At 30.6% G+C, this 23,344-nt stretch overlaps 2 protein-coding genes and 1 pseudogene across 2 annotated transcripts; all 3 read left to right on the top strand.

Moving 5' to 3' along the window:
- The first annotated feature begins 54 nt into the window (after positions 1 to 54).
- On the top strand, positions 55 to 4,178 carry LOC149883672 (uncharacterized; annotated as a pseudogene).
- Positions 4,179 to 8,798: 4,620 nt separating this feature from the next.
- LOC149883673 (uncharacterized) lies at positions 8,799 to 11,792 on the top strand. Its single transcript, XM_090098808.1, has 2 exons — positions 8,799 to 9,205; positions 10,617 to 11,792. Exon 2 carries the CDS (start codon positions 10,719 to 10,721, stop codon positions 11,613 to 11,615), a length of 897 nt encoding a protein of 298 aa, XP_089954934.1. The 5' UTR covers positions 8,799 to 9,205; positions 10,617 to 10,718; the 3' UTR covers positions 11,616 to 11,792.
- A 9,281-nt stretch (positions 11,793 to 21,073) lies between these two features.
- LOC149883674 (uncharacterized) lies at positions 21,074 to 22,894 on the top strand. Its single transcript, XM_090098617.1, has 3 exons — positions 21,074 to 21,202; positions 21,462 to 21,517; positions 22,414 to 22,894. Exons 1-3 carry the CDS (start codon positions 21,074 to 21,076, stop codon positions 22,892 to 22,894), a joined length of 666 nt encoding a protein of 221 aa, XP_089954743.1.
- The last annotated feature ends 450 nt before the right edge of the window (positions 22,895 to 23,344 follow it).

The raw sequence follows: 23,344 nt of genomic DNA on the forward strand, positions 1-23,344 counted from the left end.
AAGTTTCCAACATTTTGGCTGATTGCAACACCAAAGTAAATTTGAAACTGATCAATGGTCAATTACTCCACTGTGAGACAAGCAGGTCTACTCAACCCTTTGGCTTGTTTTCGCAAGTGAGTACATATGCATTTTAGGTACAGTAAAATCTCTCTAATTCGAATTTTATGGGGAAAAATAAATTCCGGAATAAAGAGATTTTCGAATTGTAGGAAGTTGACTTAACGGTATTTCACGGAGGTTCGAATTAGAAAGATTGTACTGTAGTGAAAATACTGTAAAATCTATAGCTTTGTTATATTAAACTCATTAGATTTTTTTTTCAGAAAAAAAGCTTTTTCTATGACTATCTTCCAGAAATTTCAAATAACGTAGCTAAAGTTTTACATATCTCTCAAGTACATGCTATGCACTTTCTACTTCTATACTATCTTCATAATTATAAGAGCAAATATGACTCCATTCTGCAAACACATTAGGGTTGTTCTTTTAAACAAAACCCCTTAGAAGTTTGACTTCATTACTTCCACATCAAGTACTTTCCTCAAACTAGACTGTGCAACACTGATTTTACAATCAATAAAGTTGGTACATCTTTTATTCTATAGCCATTGATTTTGTCTTTTTCACGAGGTTTAACTCTTTGAAGGAATGCATTGGGTAAATGAGAGATTTCACTATGATTTACAGTTTGAGAATCAACATTGACTGAAGTCGACGGAATCGATTACTCACATCTTTGTTAACAAGATCAATTTAACCATGATGAGGATCAGACTTTTTTTATAATTTATGCGAAAAATACACTCAATTTTTTTTTGCAAATTTTGATAAAAATGGGGTGGCTTCCTCCAAAACCACTTTTGCATTGACTCAATTGTTGTATTAAATGTATGCGTTAATAATTCTTAAGTAAAAAGCACATTAAAATTGTTTCGTATGATTTTAAAAATTATTATTCTAACAATTTAAAAAAGACTTCATATAATTTCTGTCAACTAATGTATATAAAAAAAGAGATTTGTAACTACATGGGTCTTAGTCATGGTTTAAAAGTTAAACCTCCATAACATCTTTGGCTTCATATTTATCTTCCGAATTGAAATTTCCAGCATTATAACCCAAATCAACAGATATTTGTTTTATTGTTTTATGCTTCTTATACATCTTCTTATATTTAATTGTTTAATGCTTCTTATATATATCTCGGTCTCGGCAATTTAAAATGTGATGTTTATTTTAATGTTACTTTAGGCGATTAGGCAATTAAGATTTACTTTTAGTTTATTGTAAGTATAACAGTTGTTTCTTATTTTCTTTTGGAGCTAAATATTTTTATAATTACCAGTTAAAGTACCTTGTAGAAATTATAATTTGTAAGAGAACTGTTTCTACTACCTTTGTTGAAAAAGGTACACAAAGTATCACCAAGTTTGCGAAAAGTGTTTTGGGATGTTTAATGGGGACGAAAATAATTTCTGGGTTAGGATGTTGACAAATAAATTTTGTCTAATTTTTTCAGTTTATATCATGCATATCAATAAGAGTGGATGATACATTGTTTTTACAACTGGTAACATATGCTAACAATAGGCAATATTGTATTAAAATTGTATTAAAAACATCTATTTTTAAATGTTTTTTTCATAATTCGGCCATGGCAATTTTAATAGTAAAGTTTGTTTTCGTGTTGCTTCAGGCATTTTAGAAAAAAATAATATTTAATTTTTTGGAAACTCGAAGATATAGTACGTAAAGCTTACCAACAAAATCTTAGTACAATTAATATTAATATAATAGTTCCTCAATATATATTCCTCAATATATATTCCAAAATATAAACAAAATAATAACTTATCACTGGTTTTTCTTCTCTTATTTAAATTATTTAATAAATATTCTCAAATATTTAACGCAAGTACATTCTTTTAACATTTAAAAATTCGTATACAAAAATACAGTGATATGCAATTAAAAGTCACTCAGAAAGATTCTCTTACTACCTTACCACTTCATGGTCAAAGATATTTTCTCTTTGAAAATATCCCTTTACTTATTTTTTACATCTTCTCTAAAAATCTCTTTTCTCTTTTTTTCCAAGAAATCTTCTTTTTTTAAAATCTTTTAAAAATTTTCTTACGAATTCTCCCATAAAAATCTTCCATCCGTCTTCCGTAAAATTTTGCAAGTAATCCCCTTAGGTTTTCTCAACCTTTCTTGTTCTATATGCGGATGTTTCTTAAATCAAATGTTGTTCTAGTAAAGACAATAGATTTTACCTCCAAGTTCGTTAAGCGCTTTTATTTCAACCTCTGAATCATGGTTCTCTAAAACAGGATTTACCTGTTATCTTTTAATTAGCGTTTGTCTCTGGTCTTGACTTGTTTGCAAAAGTAATAAAATGATTACAAAATTGTTGCGAACTTTACTTATTGAACTACAATCATTTTGTAAGCGTTGTTACAATTGAATTAACAGTCCTTTTTGCAAAAAATGTTTTAAACTTTAATTGTGCGACTGATCTGTTTTTCTTGCAAATGTACATTAAGCCACTGTCGTGCATGAGATAACACTTGGTTCAGTGTGGGATTTATGTATTGTATATATAGAAATCCATTACCATAAAAAAAAAAGCGAAAAACCTGTAATCTTTTTAGGAAATTCAAAAGAAAAGCTGGAAAATTTCACAGTGGAATCGCTTAGCTTCAATTAAACTACACTTTTCAAACGGTTTTTAATTGTAAACAAAGTGTGATCCGCAGCTTACAGCAAACTAATGAGCTGTACGATCGATAAAAATACTATTTACCAATCTAATAAGTAAATTAATTTGTTTTTAAGTGGATACGTAACAATTGTTTGTATCATGTTTTTATTTGGATACATAACATTGTTTACACCATGGTAAAATTCCCAAAACATACTTTTTTAGTTAATTTGAATCGAAGAACAGTTTCTCACTAAATTTTTTTTACTAAAGCATTTTTCTTACACTAATACTATATTAATGAAAGACAACATTAATAAGGGAGAAATAGTGTGTAACTAATTTCAGATAATTCATAATGTGATATCAAAATGTGCTCAAAAAAGGTTGGAAGACGTTAGAAGCAAGGAAGGTTGGAAGGTTGGAATTTTATAAGGGCAGACGGAAATCCTCCAAGGTTTACAGAACCCTATGTAATAAATATTTTGTATATTTAATGTAATAGTAAAATAATAAACATTTAGACGATTTGGATGTCGGAAAAGTGAGTGCACAATGAAACACATTGTTCAAGATAGGGCCGAAAGAAAAAGTTTGCGGTTAGATAATGTATACGAAGCAGAGGCAACAAGTGTTGCAAAAAAGCATACTAGAGAGGAAAAAGAGGCAGCTGGAAAGCTTCCTCTTTTTCCTCTCTAATATGCTTTTTTTTTTTGCAAGAATACTCCTCTCTAATATGCTCTTTTGAAAGAAATCTTCAAATAACATTAGAAGTTGAATCAGATGATAGTTTTAGTGTTAAATCCTCTAGTTTAGATCCAGCCGAAAAGAAAAAAGCTGGAGGAGCAAATAGTTAATGAAAGAAATTACACAGACTTAACTAATTTGGCCGTGGCTGTAATAAGATTTGAAGTTAGTAATACTGTTGCGGCTGCAATAGCAATAGCTACTTTAATTGATTATGGAATTGTAACTTAGAATAAAAAATCTCAGATAATAACTGAATATAAAGTATTTTGTGAAAAAACACGAGTGGCTGGTTAAATTTAAACTAAGCATCGTCAAGAAGTTTTACAATTAAAAGCTTTTGGTGTGGATGGCAAGAAAGACAAAAAAATCATTAGTTCATGTGATGAAATACAAGAGTAAAGGAGACTGTCAATTCTGGAAATTATCTGATACATGTTGTAACAGAAAATGGTACAAGAAGTTCTATGGCTTCAGCGACATTAAATGTGATTACTGAATATGATAGTATTGAAAGCCTAGAAGCAATTGTTCAATTGTCAAAACAAGTTCTAACACTGGTGTAGATAATGGTTTAGCTGTCAAATTAGATAAGCTTTTGAAATGTAGCATTCATATAGTGGGTTGTTTACTTCACCAGTGTGAGCTACCGCTTCGCCATGTTATATCTGAAATAGATGGAAAAACCAATGACCCTAAAAAGTATAAAGGCCCTAATTGGTAAACAATCGTCTTGCAAATTCATGCATGAACAACCTTTGATTCAATTTGTTCCCATAGATTCAGAGATAGAGTTATATGTGAATCCCAACATTATCTGTGATCTGAGTACAGACCAGCGTAAACTCCTTAAGTATAGTGTTGGAATAGCTAAAGGTTCCAATTCTATCAAGTATGCAAACAAGAGACTTGATCCATTCTGCCATGCACGGTGGCTAACTCTTACTTTAAGAATTATGATGGTTTATGAAAGAACTGAAATACCTACACATGATTTGAACAAAGTACACAATCCAGGTTTACTGTCCTATGTGGTTTGCTATAAAAACAATTGAGTTGGTCAAGAAACAGGATGAAAGAATTCAAAAGATTGTTTTAAAAAATCTTCAAAGTAACTCCTACTGCTACTATCAAGAAAACTTTATGTATGCTATGCTGCTAGATAATGAGAAACTTGTAAAAGATCGTGCTTTCAACCAAATCCTGCAGATTAGGTTGTCTAGAGAAATTGATCCATATTTCAAGCCCAATATTAAAGCTAAGGTAGTTATGTCTTTGATTATTGCTGATGTTTGGACCAACTTAGTTGAGGCTTCTTCAATACAGGTTGAGCCTCCTACTTCAGTTTTCATTTCCTTAAAAAAACTGGTAATCAACTTTCCCTTACTGATCTGTCAAACAATTCTTAATCGGAAGAGAGAGCTGTAAAACTCACATCTGAAGCCCCTAAAAAGGTTTATGGAAGGGTGAAGAGACATAATTTCATTCTGGCAAAAAACCAGAGCAGAATTCAAAACAAGAGAAATGGTTCTAAGTCAGAAAACTGCATACGTTCTTCAGAGTAATTTTGCTAACTTTTATGTAACAAATGTAAATATTGAAATTGACAAGCATTTCTGTATAACTTTAAAAACTAATAAATGTGAATTCAAAGAACTCTTTTAAGGTAAGACATATTTCAACAATTGTATTAAAAACATACAGCTTGGTGTTTCTTTGATTATGAGGACTATAAAATAGGTTTTTGTATTGTAGTAAGGAATGTTAGAAATAGCTAAAGATAAAGATGTCATTTGGAAGAAAATATGCCTTTAACCAAAAATCTTTGAAGTTGCGGTGTTAAATATCTAAGCCTCTGCGTATGGTAAAATGCCTCTGCGTATGGGTAAAACACTCCATTTACTTTTAAACGCCACCAATTTCACAGAGCTTCTCGTGAACAATCGAAACTTGAAAATCGGTTGATATATAAGGATTTTGCAAAATATTTAATTTTTCTATATATTTGGGAAAACAAACAAATAGTTGAAAACTTTCAAGTGATTTCCCAAAATTATTATAACTCCAAATTGTCTAAATTTTTCGGAATTAAGCTTGTAATTATGTCTCACATAAATCCCAAATTGACTGAGTGTGCTCAGAAAAAAAAAAAAGTTTAGAAAGTGGCTTAATGTGCATGTGTTTCCACCTGCTTTTTTGGCTGTCTCGCACTTTTCTTTGATTGAATACATTATATGTTTGAATTGAGTAAAATATAAAGATAATGTTTAGGTGATAAAAGATTATGTTGAGGTGTTAAAACAATTTCGTTTTTCTTTGAAATTCTTTGAAGAGAATCATTTCTTTAGAAAATTTTTAATTATATCTTTCAGATTTTCTCGCAATGAAAGCAGCATATATGCTGATTTGCCTTGTGAGTCTCCAATAAGTAATCTTCTAACTAAGAGAAAATTTGTTCAGTTTTCAAACTTAATTGAAAAAAAAATCTAAAATAAGGATCTAAAATAAGCTTTCCAAAGATCATGTGGCCAGCGATCTAATCAATTTGTGGAGTTCTGTAAATCCAAAGCTCATCTTGATACACAAGAAGCCTCTGAAAATATAAATCACTAGACTTTTCTTAAGAATATTATCTGCTCAAGGCAAGTTTAAAAATAGAAACAAAAACGATGAATATCTTGATTGCAAATTTGAACATTTGAATGGTTCGTCTTCATGTGATTATGGACTTTCAGTTGCGATGTGCGATGATAGATTAGAAAGAGTTTCAAAATTATCTTATAAATCTTTTTATTTAGTTTTCATAGAAAGTGTTATTTAACTTATCATTTAAGGAGAACAATTTTTCCTCCACTCATAACAACATTCAAAAAAACAGGAGGGGGGGGGGGGAAATTTTTTCGAGTTAAAAAATTGTTTTTAAGCTAGTTTTTTACAATATTTTTATGTTTAGATTTGTCAAGTGTAAGAACCTTTTAGAAAGCAAGGTGAAACATTTTACTTGTTTCTATGACGGCAGCTGAAAGACAAATAAGTTTAAACTGACCAAATTACTTATCTTTATAGTAAAACACACGCAGTATGTATGCAACATTTTTGTGTTCCCTCACAAGTCCACGTGGGTGTTTGGGTATGTTGATAGAGTTTAAAAATATATACAATTTAAAAATATGTATTCATATAAAAATATGCACAACAATAACCTATTTTGTCAATAATCCCTATCAATAAACTGATAGGGATTTTGACGATGTAGATGCATAACTACTGATCTTCGTTTTTCTCTACGTGGCTCTCATCACATGAAAGCAAATCCATCATCCTCTGGCCAGAAAATATGAATTATTTTTCTTAAAAGACTATTTTAAAGTAAAACATTTTTTAAGGTTTCTCGTTACCTCGTGCATACCAATCCTTCCAGACTCCCCCTCCCATATTAAATGCTAGCCTAAATTTGTTGTCCTCAAGATATGCTCCTTGATCAGATCTCGTCTCTCCCCCTTCAGTTAGGAAGTGGGAAGTTATAAAAAAGTTATACAAAGAGATTCACTATGTATGTATATCTACTGAGAAGTATATAGCTTATAGCTTTTAATGAACCGGGAAATGATTAAAAAAACCCTGGAAACACGTGAGAACAACAATGATAAAGAATCAGGCTACAATCTCAGATAAATGAAGAGGAGGAACCCAAAGAAAAGTTTAGTAAGCAGTCGTTGGAACTCGATGCTAAGTATGATTGAGAGGTTTCTTCTGCTATATTGTGCAATATCTAAGGCCCTTTTTGATCTGTCAGGCGAAATGAAATGTAAATGAAGCAGAAAAAGAACAACTGGAAGATCTAAAATTGAACAACTGGAAGATCTCAATTACCCATAAAGATGGCAGTTGAAGCCTAGTGCAGAGAAGATGTTACTTTTCTTACTGCAGGTTCTATTTTTCGTTTTATTTTTTCTTAACTGAGAAATAGACAGAATCCAATGGTCAGTGGCGTACCTAGGGTAAATAGCGCCCTGGGCAAACACCGATCTCGCGCCCCTCCTCCCCCACATAAACTTCAACTTTTTAATAAATGATGACACAAACTTTTAATAAAACTTCATTATTCATTATAAATAAACAATTTGTTTATGTAACATATATTACAACTTTTTTTTTCTGGCTTTAATTGCTGCAAATTTCTTAATAACACTGTCAAAATCAATTTCTTCGGTATATTCTCGCTCTATGCTTAGCCTCTTTTGCGCCCCTTTTAGGTTGGCGCCCAGGGCACGTGCCCTGCCTGCCCTACCCTAGATACGCCACTGCCAATGGTTCAAGAAGCATTAGAAGTTGTACAGAAAAAGACATAGAAGTTGTAGATGATCATGTTTCCCTTGATCGCTCTCTGAAAAAGCTAAACAGTTTGTTTAAGAATTCAACATCTGAAACACACCTGAAGATTTCTTGGCCATTGAAAAAGGCACTCCAAATAAGAGTTTATCGTACAATCCATTACTATGTATTAAACCTATTTTTGTAGAAGCAGAGAGAGCATTTTTAAGCAATAGGTTTGTTTATCACTAAGTTGCGTTGTTGACTTAGTGATAAGTCAATCAATTCTTTGTATAATTTGAAAAGGAATTATTATAAGAATGTAAAATAATAAGCATTTTTACTTTAGTTTGATGCTAGAGAGCTTGTCTGCTTATGAGACACCCAAAATGTTCCAAGAAAAATGCAAGTTGTAATAACCAAAAATATTGTTCAATAATTCCCAGTTTCAAACCGGTTTTCAAGTTTAAAATTAATTTCTTCCTGTTTCCCAAATTTTTCTTTGATTTTGTTCAGTTCAATCACTTACTTCACAATGCACTTTAAAGTTTAAGCTTATCATTATAAAAAATACAACGGATGTTTATAAATGATCAAAACAAATAAACTCGTTTCTAAGAGAAGCCTTCCTTATTATCAGCAAAAAGTCGAAAATATTATGAGAGAACAAGGGAAATGGTTACGTTGGTTCATTAGAAAACAAATGATTTTTTAAGAAAGGTTTTTTTTAAAAATATAGAATGGTTTTTTTTAGAAAACAGATCATCATTGATCTAAAACAAAGAAAAAACAAAAGTAACGACTTATTATTTGGCTTAAATATAGCTAAGTTTACTGTTGATGGGATTTAAACTTTTATTGCTGTCACTTCAAAGACTCACATTTTTCATATGATCTAGGAAGATTTGAGAGCACAGATAGCACCGTTTTATGGACTCAACTCATTTTTATTTTCTCTTGTATGAAATGAATGTAATTTACGTCAGAAAATTTGCATTTATACCATTTTTTAAAAGTATTAACTTTCCTTAGTTAGAAAACTTTATCATAAACAAATTTCATTTGTGCATGTTACGTATGTTGGAGAAAAAGACAATATTTGAACTCGAGTAGTTTGGAAACCAAAAATAAATACGAGAAGCTTAAATAAAGCAAGTTAGCTGATCCTACACCACATGTTAAAGCACTTGTTTGACCGTGCTATAACAAAATATTTATTATTGCGCATAACAAAAATTTGGACGAGTGTGTTATTTGAAACTTAATTTGATTTCTCAGAAAAGCACACCTAAAAGTAGTTTCACTTTACTTGGATACAGAGCTGATGCCGATTGCTAACTTATTTTCCTAAAAACAAATTTATCTGTTGCGTAATTTGCAGAAGAAAAAGAATTTATAGAATTAATGAAAGAATTTGAAGTCGTCAGAAAGTTACTCGTAAGTTTTTGGGTGTCTTCTTCTTATTGAAGTTGGCAAAGCGAAAAAAATTCTATGTGTTAATATAGTAGACTTTATTCATTTTAATTAAATAGAACTTCAGTTACTAGATCTATTTAAAACACTTTTAATAGCTATAATTTATTTTTAAAAAAAATGTAATAAAATGGAAATTTTATTTGATATTTAAATGAGTTATTCACAGCTTTTTGATTCAAACAAGTTCTTGGTGAAACTGTTTTACTTTTTTTATATAAAACATCATGGCCATTATGCCTCCTTGGCTCCTACCAGTGAATATGTTTCTTGTTTACACACAAGTCTCTGACAAAAAGTGAAAGTAATTCTTAATCCTTAAATGTTTGAGCTGTTCAATTTGTTCATAATGAATATATTGGCCAGTGATCATATTTTTGACGTTGACTTTTTGATTTTTGTTTAAGATGCTTTCTTGAAACAAGATAAACAAGTCAACTTTTTTATGATTTTGAAGATCTCGAATGTAATGAGGATGTTTTTTTTGATCACATAAAAGATATTGACTTTTAGTCACTTTTATAAAGATGCTCACTTATGATGTTCAAGTTTAAGTTAGATATTTAAACAAATATGGCGCAATTAAAAGCGAAAGTAGTGTGGTGTACTAAAAGTATTGTGGTGTTAGCACATTTTATTTTTGATAAAAGTTCAAATTAATTATATTCAATATTTTTGTTTTTCTAATAATACAAATGTTTAACCTGATATCAACTTGCTTGACTTGCTTAAATTAGAATTATTGGTTAATAAAGTTAGCAATACACATGACAACAGTACACGTGATTATCCATTTTCACCACAATCAAAAAAGTTATTGCTTGAAAAAAAGTGAGCGACAAGCGTGTGTAGAGAAACATCAAATTTCTTTCTATACTCTTATAAACCTTATAACCCTAATAGTTTTTTTTAAAAGTGTTATTTAAAGAACGCACAGTTTATTTGTATCATCTTTTTTAAAAAGTTGTGTCGAAAACACGAATGTAATGACAACTTAATTGCTTCTGTCAGTAAAAATGAAAAAATTTATTTAAAGTAGTTGCTCCGCGTATTATTCCATGTGTATTCCAAATTTTAGCTAATCTAAATGTATTGGTTAGAACCAAAGCCAAACTTCGAGTTTATACAACTACAGTTGAATAATTACTTCCACATTTTGCAAGTATTGTCAACTTGTTCTCATAATGCACTGATTGTAATTTATGAACTTTCATTTATTAATTTTAACTCATATTCAAAACTTATTGCTTCACTTTGAACCAATGCAAATGCAAAAAAATATATTATTTGTTATGTTTATGCACTTTGTAGTGCAAATAAAAAGAGCTCATATGTAACAAACTTGCATTTAGATTGTACAATACTTTCACTTTAGAAGCTCTTGAATAAACTTTGTAATCATATTGTTAAAAGTTACTATATCAGAAGCGTGTTTTGAATTAGTCTATATCGTTTAACAGCAACTTTTATTGTTACAATGCATGCCAAGTTAAAGTTTTGTAATTCTGCTGATGATAAACAAGTAAAGTTGATGAATGGCGGGACGGAGGTACAGCCCGGTAGCACGGTTTACATAGATGAAGACGCGAATATGCCTTCACTTATCGCTTCATACTGTAAGTCCGATATCTCAGCATCTGTAAGTTGGAGTTTCAAACTAACTAAAAGCAGCACCGGTAAAGACGACATTTGCAATAAAGACATTTCGTTGTCAAGTAATAGTAAAACTTGGGATATTACTAAGGAAATTAACCAGGTAATGGGTGGAACAGCGAGCTTAAAATGGACTTTAGATGATCAATCAAGCGGCAGCCTTACATTTAAAATCCTAGGACGACAGCCTAATCGTAAAACCGTGTTGCAGTACGTTAATTCAAAATCAGGCCCTTGGTATGCTCAATATGTAGCAACACATGAAAGCACTCAATCATCTACAATCGGACCAACCCAGTTCGATATCAAAATGGTTGGATACCCTCTGCGAACGTTTGACAATGGTTATGGAGTAATGCAGCTTACCAATCCGCCACCTACATGCAGCCAGATCTGGAGCTGGAAGTTAAACTGTGATGAAGGTATTCGAAGATTAAATAGTGCTGCTAGTCAAGCTGTAACTTGGATGAATAAGCAGCGTAATCAAGCAAAGCTTGAAACAGGAAATGACGTTCCGGTACCAATAGTGAACGAGGGGAATTGCGTTTTTAAAGACAACAGTCCGCGAACAATCAATGATGCTGTGGCACTGAAAATATTCAACGGTGCAGCAAAACAGTACTGTGCGTGGGATAATGGTTCTAAAAAGTGGACATTCGTTCCAACTAATGCTCAAGGTATTAACTATGTCAACCGTATTTGTAAAACTGTACCAAAATGACTCACATTACTTACACTCAATATCAGAAAAGCATTTCGTGAAGAAATAGATAAATGACAATGAGAGCGAATTTCTCAGAGTTTTTATTCAAAGTATTTTTCAATGTTAAGGTTTTTGAAACGTTACCAATAAACTAAATGCTTCTGAAACTTTCTCTTTCTCTTAGTGTTTGTCAATGATACTACTTTATTTAAATGTTTTGTTATGATTGTAGCTCTTTAATTCTGAAAAGCTCCTGTGCCAAAAAAATATACCTTGTTTCAACTTAAATACTGTTACAAATATTACGTAAACATTAAGTTTAAAAAACTCAGGGAAATCTCTTAAACCTGAAGTTGTGTAATCCTCGCGCTCCTATACGGTACTGATGTCAGTAAGTAAGCCTGACTCAGTAAGCCTGAGTCAGTAAGCCTTTGCAAATCAGTAAGCCTTTGAAGGTTAAGCTGAGACATTAAGTTTGATAGAAGTTGGGAGAGTTTCTATTTTAAAAACTTTGGGTATGAGTTGTAAGTTAATGCACAATAAATTGAACTCCTGTAGTGACCAAAGCCGTGTGTATCAGTCATGATGAACCATAAGGTTCTAAAAACCCATCAATATACTCTTTGTGGGAGCATCTATAGATTGCTAGTCAACTCAATATGGATATTCATACTTTAAGGTATGAATATCCATATTGAGTTGACTAGCAATCTATAGATGCTCCCACAAAGAAGATTAACGGTAGCCCTACTGTAATTTTATGTTCTTTATATCTCTGGAGCAACAGTAATGAAGTTTGAAATTAAACACTTGGATCTAGTTGAGTGGGCAAATTATTGCACATCGCCGGTCCCAAGCACTGGCTCGGTAGAATATTCATTATACAGTGGGTTGCATAAATATGTCAGTTGATTTTTAATATGATTTTTTTTATGTTTTTTTAAAATTTAAAGCAAATAAAAAAGTTAACAACTTAAATGGTTTTAAATTTTATAAACAAAATAAGAAAAAAAAGTTTTTCCAAAAAAAAATTTAAGATGAGGAATACATAAAACTGTTAAAAAAAGAATAAACAAAAAAAACAGAGCAAACATATAGAGTCAGGTTGCATTTTAGTATCTTGTATGCGCACCACGAACTTTCATACATGCACGAACACATCTAGGCATAGATTCAACTAGTTGGATGCATAATTCTCTTGGAAATTCTTTCCAAAGCTTTTCAAGGCCTGCTGTAATTGCGCAACTCTGGCTATGCTCTCTTTGACTAATCTCTTGTCTATCAGAGCCCAAATGTTCTCGATGGAATTGAGACCTTGAGAGCGAGCTGGCCAAGGCATGACCGTAATGATTTTGCGATCAAGCCACTCTTTACCGAGATTGCAGTGTGAGCCGTTGCGCCTTCGTGCTGAAAAATCCATTGTTGTCGTCTTCCGTAAAAAGCTCTGGCTGTTGGAAAAAGTTTATTTTCAAGGGTCTCTTTGTAGTTGTACTAGTTAATTCTGCTGTTATAATTGCATGACCCTGTTCCCTTATGGGAGAAGCATTCCTATATTCCAACTGATCCTCCTCTGCCTTGTATCCTTGGTACACAAAAAAAGCTCTTTGAACTTTTCACCAGCCGGCCTCTTGATGATTACTCTTGACTTGCGATTTATCACCTCAAAATTGGATTCGTCGCTGAAAATGACTTTGGCCCAGTCTTCTAAAGACCAGTGAAGTCTTTCTCTACACCACTTTAATCTTTTTAGGCGATCTGAGACATGCAAAAGTGGTTTTCGAGCAGTAACATAGCAATCTAAGCCTTTCTTATTTAGGCATCTTCGTACATCCCATCTACTAACACTAACGTTACCAGGCGTATTTGTGAACCCTTCAGCAAGTTCACGGTAAGAAATTTTAGTGTCTTGTCTAACCTTTTGATAGAGATAACTTTGGTCTCTTGAAGTTTGCTTTAAAGGGCTACTAAGTCTTGGTAAATCTTTGACATCATTTTGCAGCTCGTGGTTTTTCAACGTTGTTTGTACACATTTAAGCGAAAGACTGCATATTCGAGCTGTTTCTCGTTGGCTTTTTGTTTTATCTTTTAGCAGACCTACAATTTGCCATTGTACGTTGTCTGAACCAGCTTTTCTGTCCATTTTTGTCTTTTTACTTTACCCAATAATTACCAATGCGAATAACTCAAGATAAAAAATGATGGCGTTTGTCTGGTTTCGTACCCACCCACCCCTTTTTTTTTTTTTTTTTTGCAGATTCTGGAAGATCTTTGTCTGAAACGGAAAAAAATGGTATTCATTTTTATTTTTGACAAAGAAAAAGTACTCTAATTCACATTTGAATATTCCATTTTTCCGTTAAAAACGACGCTGCTTTTAACTCCATTTTTTAATGATAGTTTTAAAACCATTAATTCAAACCGCTAAAAATATTTACCTGGTTTTTACAAGCGTTAAGAAATACAAAGAACTTAAAAATGGATGGAGTGTTATCAACAAAACAAAATCAGTTTTTAAGTAGTTTTTACACTCCATCTTTGATGTTTGTCCATGTTTTGCTGCGCCACTGCCTAATACCAGTAAACAACAGGTAACAGGTATAAAATTATTTAGAATTTTTTCGAACGGTTTTGATGTCTTATATTAAGGGTAATTCCGCATCAAATCACCCAAAATTTAGAAAATTTTGAACCATGGGTCCTCAAATTTTTTAAAAATTTCTTTGGCTGTTGCATCTTAAAAAAAAAAGTTAACACATAAAATTTCAGCTAAAAATGTTTAGCGGTTGACAAGATACTGCAATTTTAATATTGACCTGGTTTCCCAAAATGACCCGGTTTTCATAACATTCTGAAAAAACATTTTTCTTAAAAAAATAAGAAATAAAAATGGCAAAAATATGAAAATAAACATATATAATGTTTTTTTGATGCTGAATTCAATAAAAGTACTTAAAATGCTCAAATATAAAAGGAACATTTTTGCTGTTAATATTTTCAACTGCTTGTAATCTTACAAGGCACAAAAAATTTAACTGGAAAAACAACTGAAACTTATAGAACTTTAATTTCAATGATTTATTACTTTTTGAAGAAATTATTTTAAAAAACATGCAAATAGAATTCTGTAAAATATTATATTTAGTTTATAGACTCCTTAAAAAAAAAAAAAAAAAAAAGAATTTTGTTATATTTAAGGAAGTCTTAATTATATGATAACTTAGTTATTTGATCTTAACAACTGAAAAAAACATCCTGTTTTGTTTTTATATAAAAACTGAATAAGTGTGATATTGATGTGCATTTGTTTTTAAAATTTTGACTACTATATTTTGTAAAAGTTTATAATAACTAGTTTATAAAAAGTTCAGTTATAAAACAATATTTATTGGTAAATTTTATTTAAATTTTAACAAATTAACAATTTCATATATATATATTTCATATATATATATGCAGATTGTATATATATATAAATATATCTATAAAGAACCAATAACCAATAACCAATATCTATCAGTGTAAAAAAATATACAACAGAGGGATTCTGAAAGGGTTTGAATTATTTCTTTATCAAAAAATTCTCCAATCTGTCTAAATTACATATATTCACTGATGGTTGCGCAGGACAGTACAAAAATTGTAAAAGCTTTTACAATCTATGTGAATTTGACCTTAGAAAGTGAATTTGACCTTAAAGTTGAATGGAACTTCTTTGCCACGTCCCATGAAAAGTCACCATGCAATGGGATTGGCGGTACTGTAAAAAGGTTAACAGCACAAAAAAGTTTAAAACGACCATAGAGAAACCAAATTCTCACATCAGAAGCTATGTATGAATTTTGTATTGAGAAAATCAAGGTTGTTAACTTCATTTACATAAAGGGATTGGACTTACAATTGCAACATGAAGAGCAAAAAGAAAGGTACACTGGTGTAACAACTCTACCTGGTACTGGTAGCTTTCATCAATTTATGATCTTGGAGATAACAGGGTTGGGGCAAAGAGGTGTAGTACGGACATTAATTATTCAATAATCCACAATCTTAAAAAGAAACAAGATATAATTTAACTTGATACTGTTGCTTTAGGTTGTTATGTAGCTGTAGTCTGTGTAGTAATGGATCAGCATTGTAACTAAATCCAACCTAGAAGAAGTTGATGCTAAAGTTAAATTTCTTCACCCAAATGGTCCATCAATCTGTTTTAACTGGCCTGAAAGAGATGACTACTGTTTTATTCCCAACACCAACATATTGAAAAAACTATCTGTTCCACAAGCTTGCTCTAGTTCCGGTAGAAACTATGTGTTTGAAAATGCTGAAATAGAGGAAGTACAAGTAAAATGGGAACAATATTGTAAACTATTGCAAATAGTGTTGTTATCGACTTCGACTAAATCGACTAAAAGTCGACTAGTCGAAAGTCGAAATTAGTCGACTTTGAAAATTCGAATAGTCGATTTAATCGACTATGAGTCTCCTACTAATCGACTAAAAGTCGATTTAGTCGGGTAATTATCCTAAAATCCTTATTTTAATTTTTTCCCTTGATTTAATTTTATCAATCTCTAATATTGTTATGATGCTGATTAATTAGTAAAGAGATACAGCAGCGTAGCAACCTAAGGGTTACGCAGGGCAGTGCCCCGGGGCCCTCAAGCTCAGGGGGCCCTCGAATCCTTACCAGAAATCTCGATCAAACTTAACTTTTGGAAATTTCTCCCATTTTTAAAATAAATATGATAGGTTGCAACTTGCAATCCCACTTTAATCATGACAACTCTGTTGAAAGAAATTCAAAAGTTATACCTAGGGAATTCCCCTAAATTCTTTCTGAATAAAAAACTAAATCCGACTAGATGATCCAATAGGGTCAATACGATATATGCAATACAACATAGTTATTTTGATATCAAAATAACGAAGTTGTATTGCAGATATTGCAGAAATAATTCTAAAGAGTCATAATAAAGATGAGCGTAGTGAAGCAGAGAGTATTAAAACAAAAATGCTAAATTTCGAGTTCGTGTTACTTTGCGAATTCATGCACAGTGTATTGAACGACATCAATTATGCATCCAAACTTTACAAAAATGCGACATCAATTTGGGCGAGGCGAGTAAAGTTTTAGCAGAGACCAAAGTAAATTTTCAAATTTATAGAAATAATTTCGAATAATTCAAGTATTCAATAATGCCAAGCCAGTGAATCTGCAAGAAAATATGGTTTTGTTACCCATTTTCAAGAAAAAAGGCAAAGAAAAGTTAAAAAACATTATGATGAATTAGCTGCTGATCACCGATTTCCAAACCGAGAAAAAATATTTAAAATTGAGATTTTCAATAATTTACTAGACACAGTAATATCTCAATTAGATACACGTTTTATTGGTATTAGTGCAGCCTGTCATATATTCGATTTTCAAACACCAATATTTTTATTACAAGTTGATGAAGCAACTTTATTACAAAAGTGTGGCAAATTCCAAAGAAAGTATTCAGATATAATAGGCCCTAGTTTTTCACTTCAATATTTACCATCTAGTTTTACCTCAACTAACTCAAGCATGGAATGTTCACCAATTATGTATGGAAATGATTAGAAAATATGGAGTGCTAGAATGCGACCTTTAAGAAATAAGATGGGCCAAACTCGACTCCGACATTTATCGCTAATAGCAATTGAAAACAAAACCGCATCAAGCCTGAATTTAAACGAAGCAATTGATACTTTTGAGAAAACTAAAGCTAGGAAAAATTTTAAATATAATTGTTATTTAGTAAGTTGGTAGACCCGACCTTTATATAATAAAGCCTTGAATCTTCTCTTTTTTGTTTTATTAGCCAAACCTACACCAAGTATTAATTGTAATTTATGTTGTTACAGTTTAATATTTTTATTACCTGCCCTGCAATGCACAAAAAAGAGCTTAAGTAGCTTAGCATTTTTAAAGTATTTGTATATTTTGTATTTTTATTTGATAAAACCTAATCAGTTTACAAAGAAGTGGGGCCCCATTTTTTAATCTGCCCCAGGGCCCTTGGTTACATAGCTACGCCACTGCACAGTGATCAGGAATAACTTAAAATTAGGCCAAAATTAATTTTGTCAAAAATATTTATTCAAAATTGCTGAAAATTTACTCTAAGATGTAAAAAAAGTAGACAAGGAAAGAAGACTCAAAATATTTTTGAAATGGTTAAGTATGGTCAGGGGGTAGCAAATTTTACTGGGCCCCCCTCCCCCACCTTGCCCCTGAGTAATTTTAACTAATTAACTAATTATCATTTTGAAAACCAAATGAAAAATTATGAAAATAATTATTTGACATGATCTAAACGTTTTATATTTCACCTAAATTGAAAAATAAGCTTAGAAATAAATCAGCATCGTCTTATTTATTATGTTCATATACATCTTCGTAATCTATTTCCTCAGTAACTAATTCATAATTTTCTTCATCTTCGTTTTCATTGTCATACTCATTGTACTCATTATCAGTTTCATTATCACTTTGGATTTCATCAATGGTATTTTTATTTGATTTTTTAACAAGTTCTAGAGCGCTCTTTGATAATTGAATTGTTTTAACTTTACTTCTATCTTGAGAAATTATTATAGTTGATTTTATTGGATCACTTTGTAATAAGAAGATTTCCCATTTTTTCACTCTTTCTTCTTTTTGTTCTGCTGCTTGATTGTTCCCTTTCAAGGCATTTTCTTCCAGGTGTTTTCTTTTCATTTTGATACGTTATGTTATTCAAAGTTGACGCAATAGAATGTTCTTCTAATTTTTCTAGAATAAATAGATCTGATTGAAGCCAACTTGCTTCTTTAATTTCAAAGCGATCACGTTGTCAATTATGATTATAAGGTTTCTTTTTTAAGTTTTGAATAAAATTTTCCGTTATTTTTAGTATAGTTCTATATTGTTTAGAAGAACGCAAGTCTGTCTGATTAACTTCCAAAATGAAATCAAAAAGTAAAATTTTGAAGCAATTTATTTTTATCGATTAAAACTCTGATTTAATAACTAAATAAATCTGATGTTTAGTAAACTTTATATTCATTTTAAACTAAAAAGAGAGATAAATTATTTTAACTTTTGTATGCTTATATATATATATATATATATATATATATATATATATATATATATATATATATATATATATATATATATATATATATATATATATATATATATATATATATATATGTATGTATATACATTCTACAACATAGATAACTACATAAGCTATATACTAGAATAAAATAAAATTAAAAAGTTTTGTTCAGACGTGTCAGGAAAAACTCTCAAAACATGAAAGTTGCTAATTTTTTCTATAAAATGAACTTTTTAAAACTACATTATTTCCAAATGGGGCAAGTTGGGGCAGCTAACTTTTTTGGTTTCTTATAAAATAATACAAACTCTCTTTAAAAAAAGAATTGGCTTCGTGAAGGAAGTCTAAGGTAAAAAGTCCTAGCACCATAAAAACAGTTTAAAATCGTTAAAAAAGCATTTTTTAAATGGATTTTTTACAACTTGTATAATTACATATTAAAATTTTTTTTATAAATTAAAATAGTATTATTTATTCTTTGCATGTTATAAAAACTAAAATAAAAAACTTTGTAGGGAGAAAATTAAGTTTTAATAATGATAAAATTTTTATGATAAAAAAAGCTGTTTTCGATCAATTTCAAACGTATATTAACGTTTAAATCTATTATTTCAGTATTTATTTTTTTATACCATTAGAATCATAAGAAACTGTAGAAAATAATTTGCTAATAACATTATTTAAATTACGCGACTCAAAAAACTATATTTTGGCCAAATTTTTAGTGTTTCTGAATCACTGTGCACTGAAGAGATATCTTTATAAGTAGTTTATCTTGTAAAGATGTTATTTATAAAGATTGAGCCATGCGTAAGAATATCATTCATAGCTGTTTTTTTAATTCAACCAAAATATCTGACCATTAAACCTAATTTGCTGTATCACATTAACTTAACTCTTAGCTTACTGTATGTACCAGCACTTCATTAATGTTTCCTTTTTTTCATTATAGTAACCAGTTGATACTTTTTAAAACAAAATGTTAAGTAATGTGTTATGGTACTCAGTTCAAGATGCAAAAATTTTAAATAAATCTGCTACCCCAAAAAAAGTTTAGCCACCCCATCTACCCCCACTTAACTACGCGACCACTTTTTATTAAATTTTTTGTTGATTTTTTGCTTTAATTATTGTAAAAAATGATATAAAATGCCCATTCGTTTTTTTTTCTTTACTTTGTGATAGTAATTTCCGTTTTATTTTTGTTTGTTTATTCGATTTTAATTCATCTAATAAATTAGATGAATTAAAATTGAACAAAGGAAATGCTCTTGATAAAACAACAGTATGTGTTATTGTAATAGTATTGCATACCATCTAGCTTTTTTGTTTACTCTCTTAAAGTTCTATTTGTTTTATAGCATTTAAAAAATAAATTGTCAAGCAACATTATAGTATATGATTATTACATTCAATTATTACTATCATATACTTTAATGTTGCTTAACAATTTTTATTCGAAATATTTGAATGGAAAATTTTATTCAAATATTTCAACTAAATCGACTTTTAGTCGACTTAGTCGATTTTTAAAATGTGTTAGTCGATTTTGGTCGACTTTAAAATATACATTAATCGATTTAGTCGACAATCGAATAATTTCAAAGTTGTAACAAATTTCAAAGTTGCAAACACAGTCAAAATAACTTACATCTTCAATACCTTTAAAAATCTTGTATATTTAAGTGACTGTTTAAATTATGATTAACTTATTTTTATTTTATTTACAAATATTTTTTGGGAATTTCTTGAAAAAGTAATAGATCTTTGAAATTAAAGTTCCATATGTTTCAGTTGTTTTTTCAGTTAGATTTTTTGTGCCTAGTAAGATTATAAGCAGTTGAAAATATTAACAGCAAAAAAAAAAAAAAATTTGACAGGGGTGTTTTGAGATATTGGGCCCCAAAGTTGGTTTATAGAAACTAGTTATTTTATTAACTTTTAAGCATGTTCCTTTTATATTTGAGCATTTTAAGTACTTTTATTGAATCCAGCATCAAAAAAACATTATATATGTTTATTTTCATATTTTTGCCATTTTTATTTCTTATTTTTTTAAGAAAAATGTTTTTTCAGAATGTTATGAAAACCGGGTCATTTTGGGATGGTTTCCCAAAATGACCCGGTTTTCATAACATTCTGAAAAACCGCTCAACATTCTGAAAAACCGCTCAACATTTTTAGCTGAAATTTTGCATGTAATATTTTTTTATAATAAGGAATAATGTGTCAAAATATAACACAAAAGGAAGACACATGGTTCAATGGACTGGGTGATTTGATGTGGAATTACCCATAATTCACTTAACAAATTCGTTTCACCAGTTATTTATAAAGAGAAATTTCAAAATGGCTAGAAAACCAACAGTAGATGAGTTCGATAATATCTCGTTAACTGAAATTGGTGCGAGGTTTATGAATAATCCCGAAGAATGCATAAAGTGGTTGAGAGAATTCGGTTTGCTTGCTACCGTTATGGTTTGTCCCGTTTGCAACTTGCAGTGTTGCGAAAAGCTGTACACACGCAGTGTAGGGTAAGGTTGCTAATATTGTAGCGATGCCTATATTGTACTTTTAACATAACTCGTTATTTTTACAACCCACAAGAAATTTTTTAATTTATTTTTTATCTTTGCTGAATGAAATTAAGTAGTCAACTGTTTTTTTTTTGTCATCCAACTATATTAAGGCCAGAGTAAGCTCTTGTTAGTTTGTTATTGGAGATTTCTTATTTTAGGTTTTTATGGCTAAGCGTATTTCACTAAAGAAAGTAGAAGATATGATTTGTTCAGTGTATTTATGTTAAAGCATAATTTATCTAAATTCAAAATAAATACCTAGAATTTAAAATATCTTATTTTTAGTTGTCAAATTTTTTAACTAACTGAATGTCAGATTAGTTGCGTAAATTGTACCTCAAGGCATATCCCTAATTGTACCGACGCAACCATTCTGACCGCTAAAAATGCGTGTAAAATTTAACAAATTCCTTTTGAGATTCCAATTAGAGAAATATCCATACTTACAAAACGAACTTCACTACTTAAACAAAAAAAGAAAAATTTCAGTATTACTCTTGTATTGACAAGCAGTCCTTAAAAAGATGCACTCTCTAGTTCAGTTTTACCAATATGTCAAGGCTGGTGTCATGTTGACTGTGCAGGTGTTAATCAAAAACAGACACAATATATCTGAAACTTTTGCCAAAAACAATGTTTTTATGTATTTTATTTTACAATATTTAGTGTGGTTGTTTTTAAAAAAGATATAGTATATATTGTTTTACATTATTTAGCATAACTATCTTTAATATCTACCTTCCTTCACTATTTTAATCTTAGCTTACCCATTTTAAAATATTTCCAATTGCTGATTTTATAAAAACCATTCCTTTTAATCAGTTCTTTAAATCCCTTAAATCTAAAATCATAAAATATTTGCAAAGCTGTAAAGTAATTGAAATCAAGAAAGTGGTACAATATTGGATTACAATGGTACAATTAAGGATCTAGTTTCCTTAATTGTACTCTTAGCGCTATTTTTTTAGTTTGATTCTTCGAGACTTAACGCTTTTTAAATTTTGAGCTTTTTAAACATGTTTACAACAAACAGTCCCTAAATTATGAAATCCAATTGAAAATCCAGGTTTCTACTCAGTAGATTGCCTACATTTTTTAATTTTGTCTTAGGGGGTACAATATTGGCAACCTTACCCTAGATGGAATAACCTGGAGATGTACTGTTAAAAAATGTAAAAAGACTGTAAACATTCGCAAAGGCAGCGTTTTTGAGAAATCAAAACTGGAGTTGTGGAAGATCATTGGAATAACATACATATGGGCTCGTAGCGTAGGCAAAAGTCGGGGACTGTCGCAAGAAGATATTTATAAAGAATTGGATATTGGATGCAGGGAAACTATTAACGATTGGAACCAGTTTTGCAGAAATGTTGCAGTAGATTACTTTTTGAATAATCCTGTGCAATTAGGCGGCCCTGACTGTGTTGTAGAGATTGATGAATCTCTTTTTGCTCGCCGCAAATACAACCGTGGCAGAATTGTGGAAGGCCAATGGATATCTGGTGGTTACGAGCCAACAACAAAAGAAGGTTTTTTAATCCCCGTAGCTCAACGTGATGCAGCAACTCGTTTGCCGATTATACATCGATGAATAAGGCCTCTTGAAGCACAAGGCTTTCAGCATGGTAAGGTGAACCACTTGCTTCACTTTGTAGATCCGGCAACAAACGTGACAACTAATCGAGTTGAAGCAATGTGGTGTCGCAGCAAAGCAAAGTTTAAAGCAATCTTTGGAACACATAGAGACATGATTCCTGACTATTTCAGCAAATTCATGTGGATGCAGAGCATGTGTTTTTTCACTTTAGGGATCAAATTGCTACTAACTACCCAGTAAATTAGGTGTTCGTAAAACTCTTTGATGAACACAACTCTTATTTGTTGGTTTATATTTCTTTATATATTGTAATGAATAAATTTAGTAGCTTTTCAGTTTATGCTTTAATCTAAGTCATTTTTTTGTTCTTTGTATTTCTTAACGCTTGTAAAAACCAGGTAAATATTTTTAGCGGTTTGAATTAATGGTTTTAAAACTATCATT

This window comes from Hydra viridissima, unplaced genomic scaffold (genome assembly GCF_058129835.1).
Source record: "Hydra viridissima isolate aposymbiotic clone 2 unplaced genomic scaffold, HvirCarnegie_v1 scaffold_9, whole genome shotgun sequence".
NCBI lineage: Eukaryota > Metazoa > Cnidaria > Hydrozoa > Anthoathecata > Hydridae > Hydra > Hydra viridissima.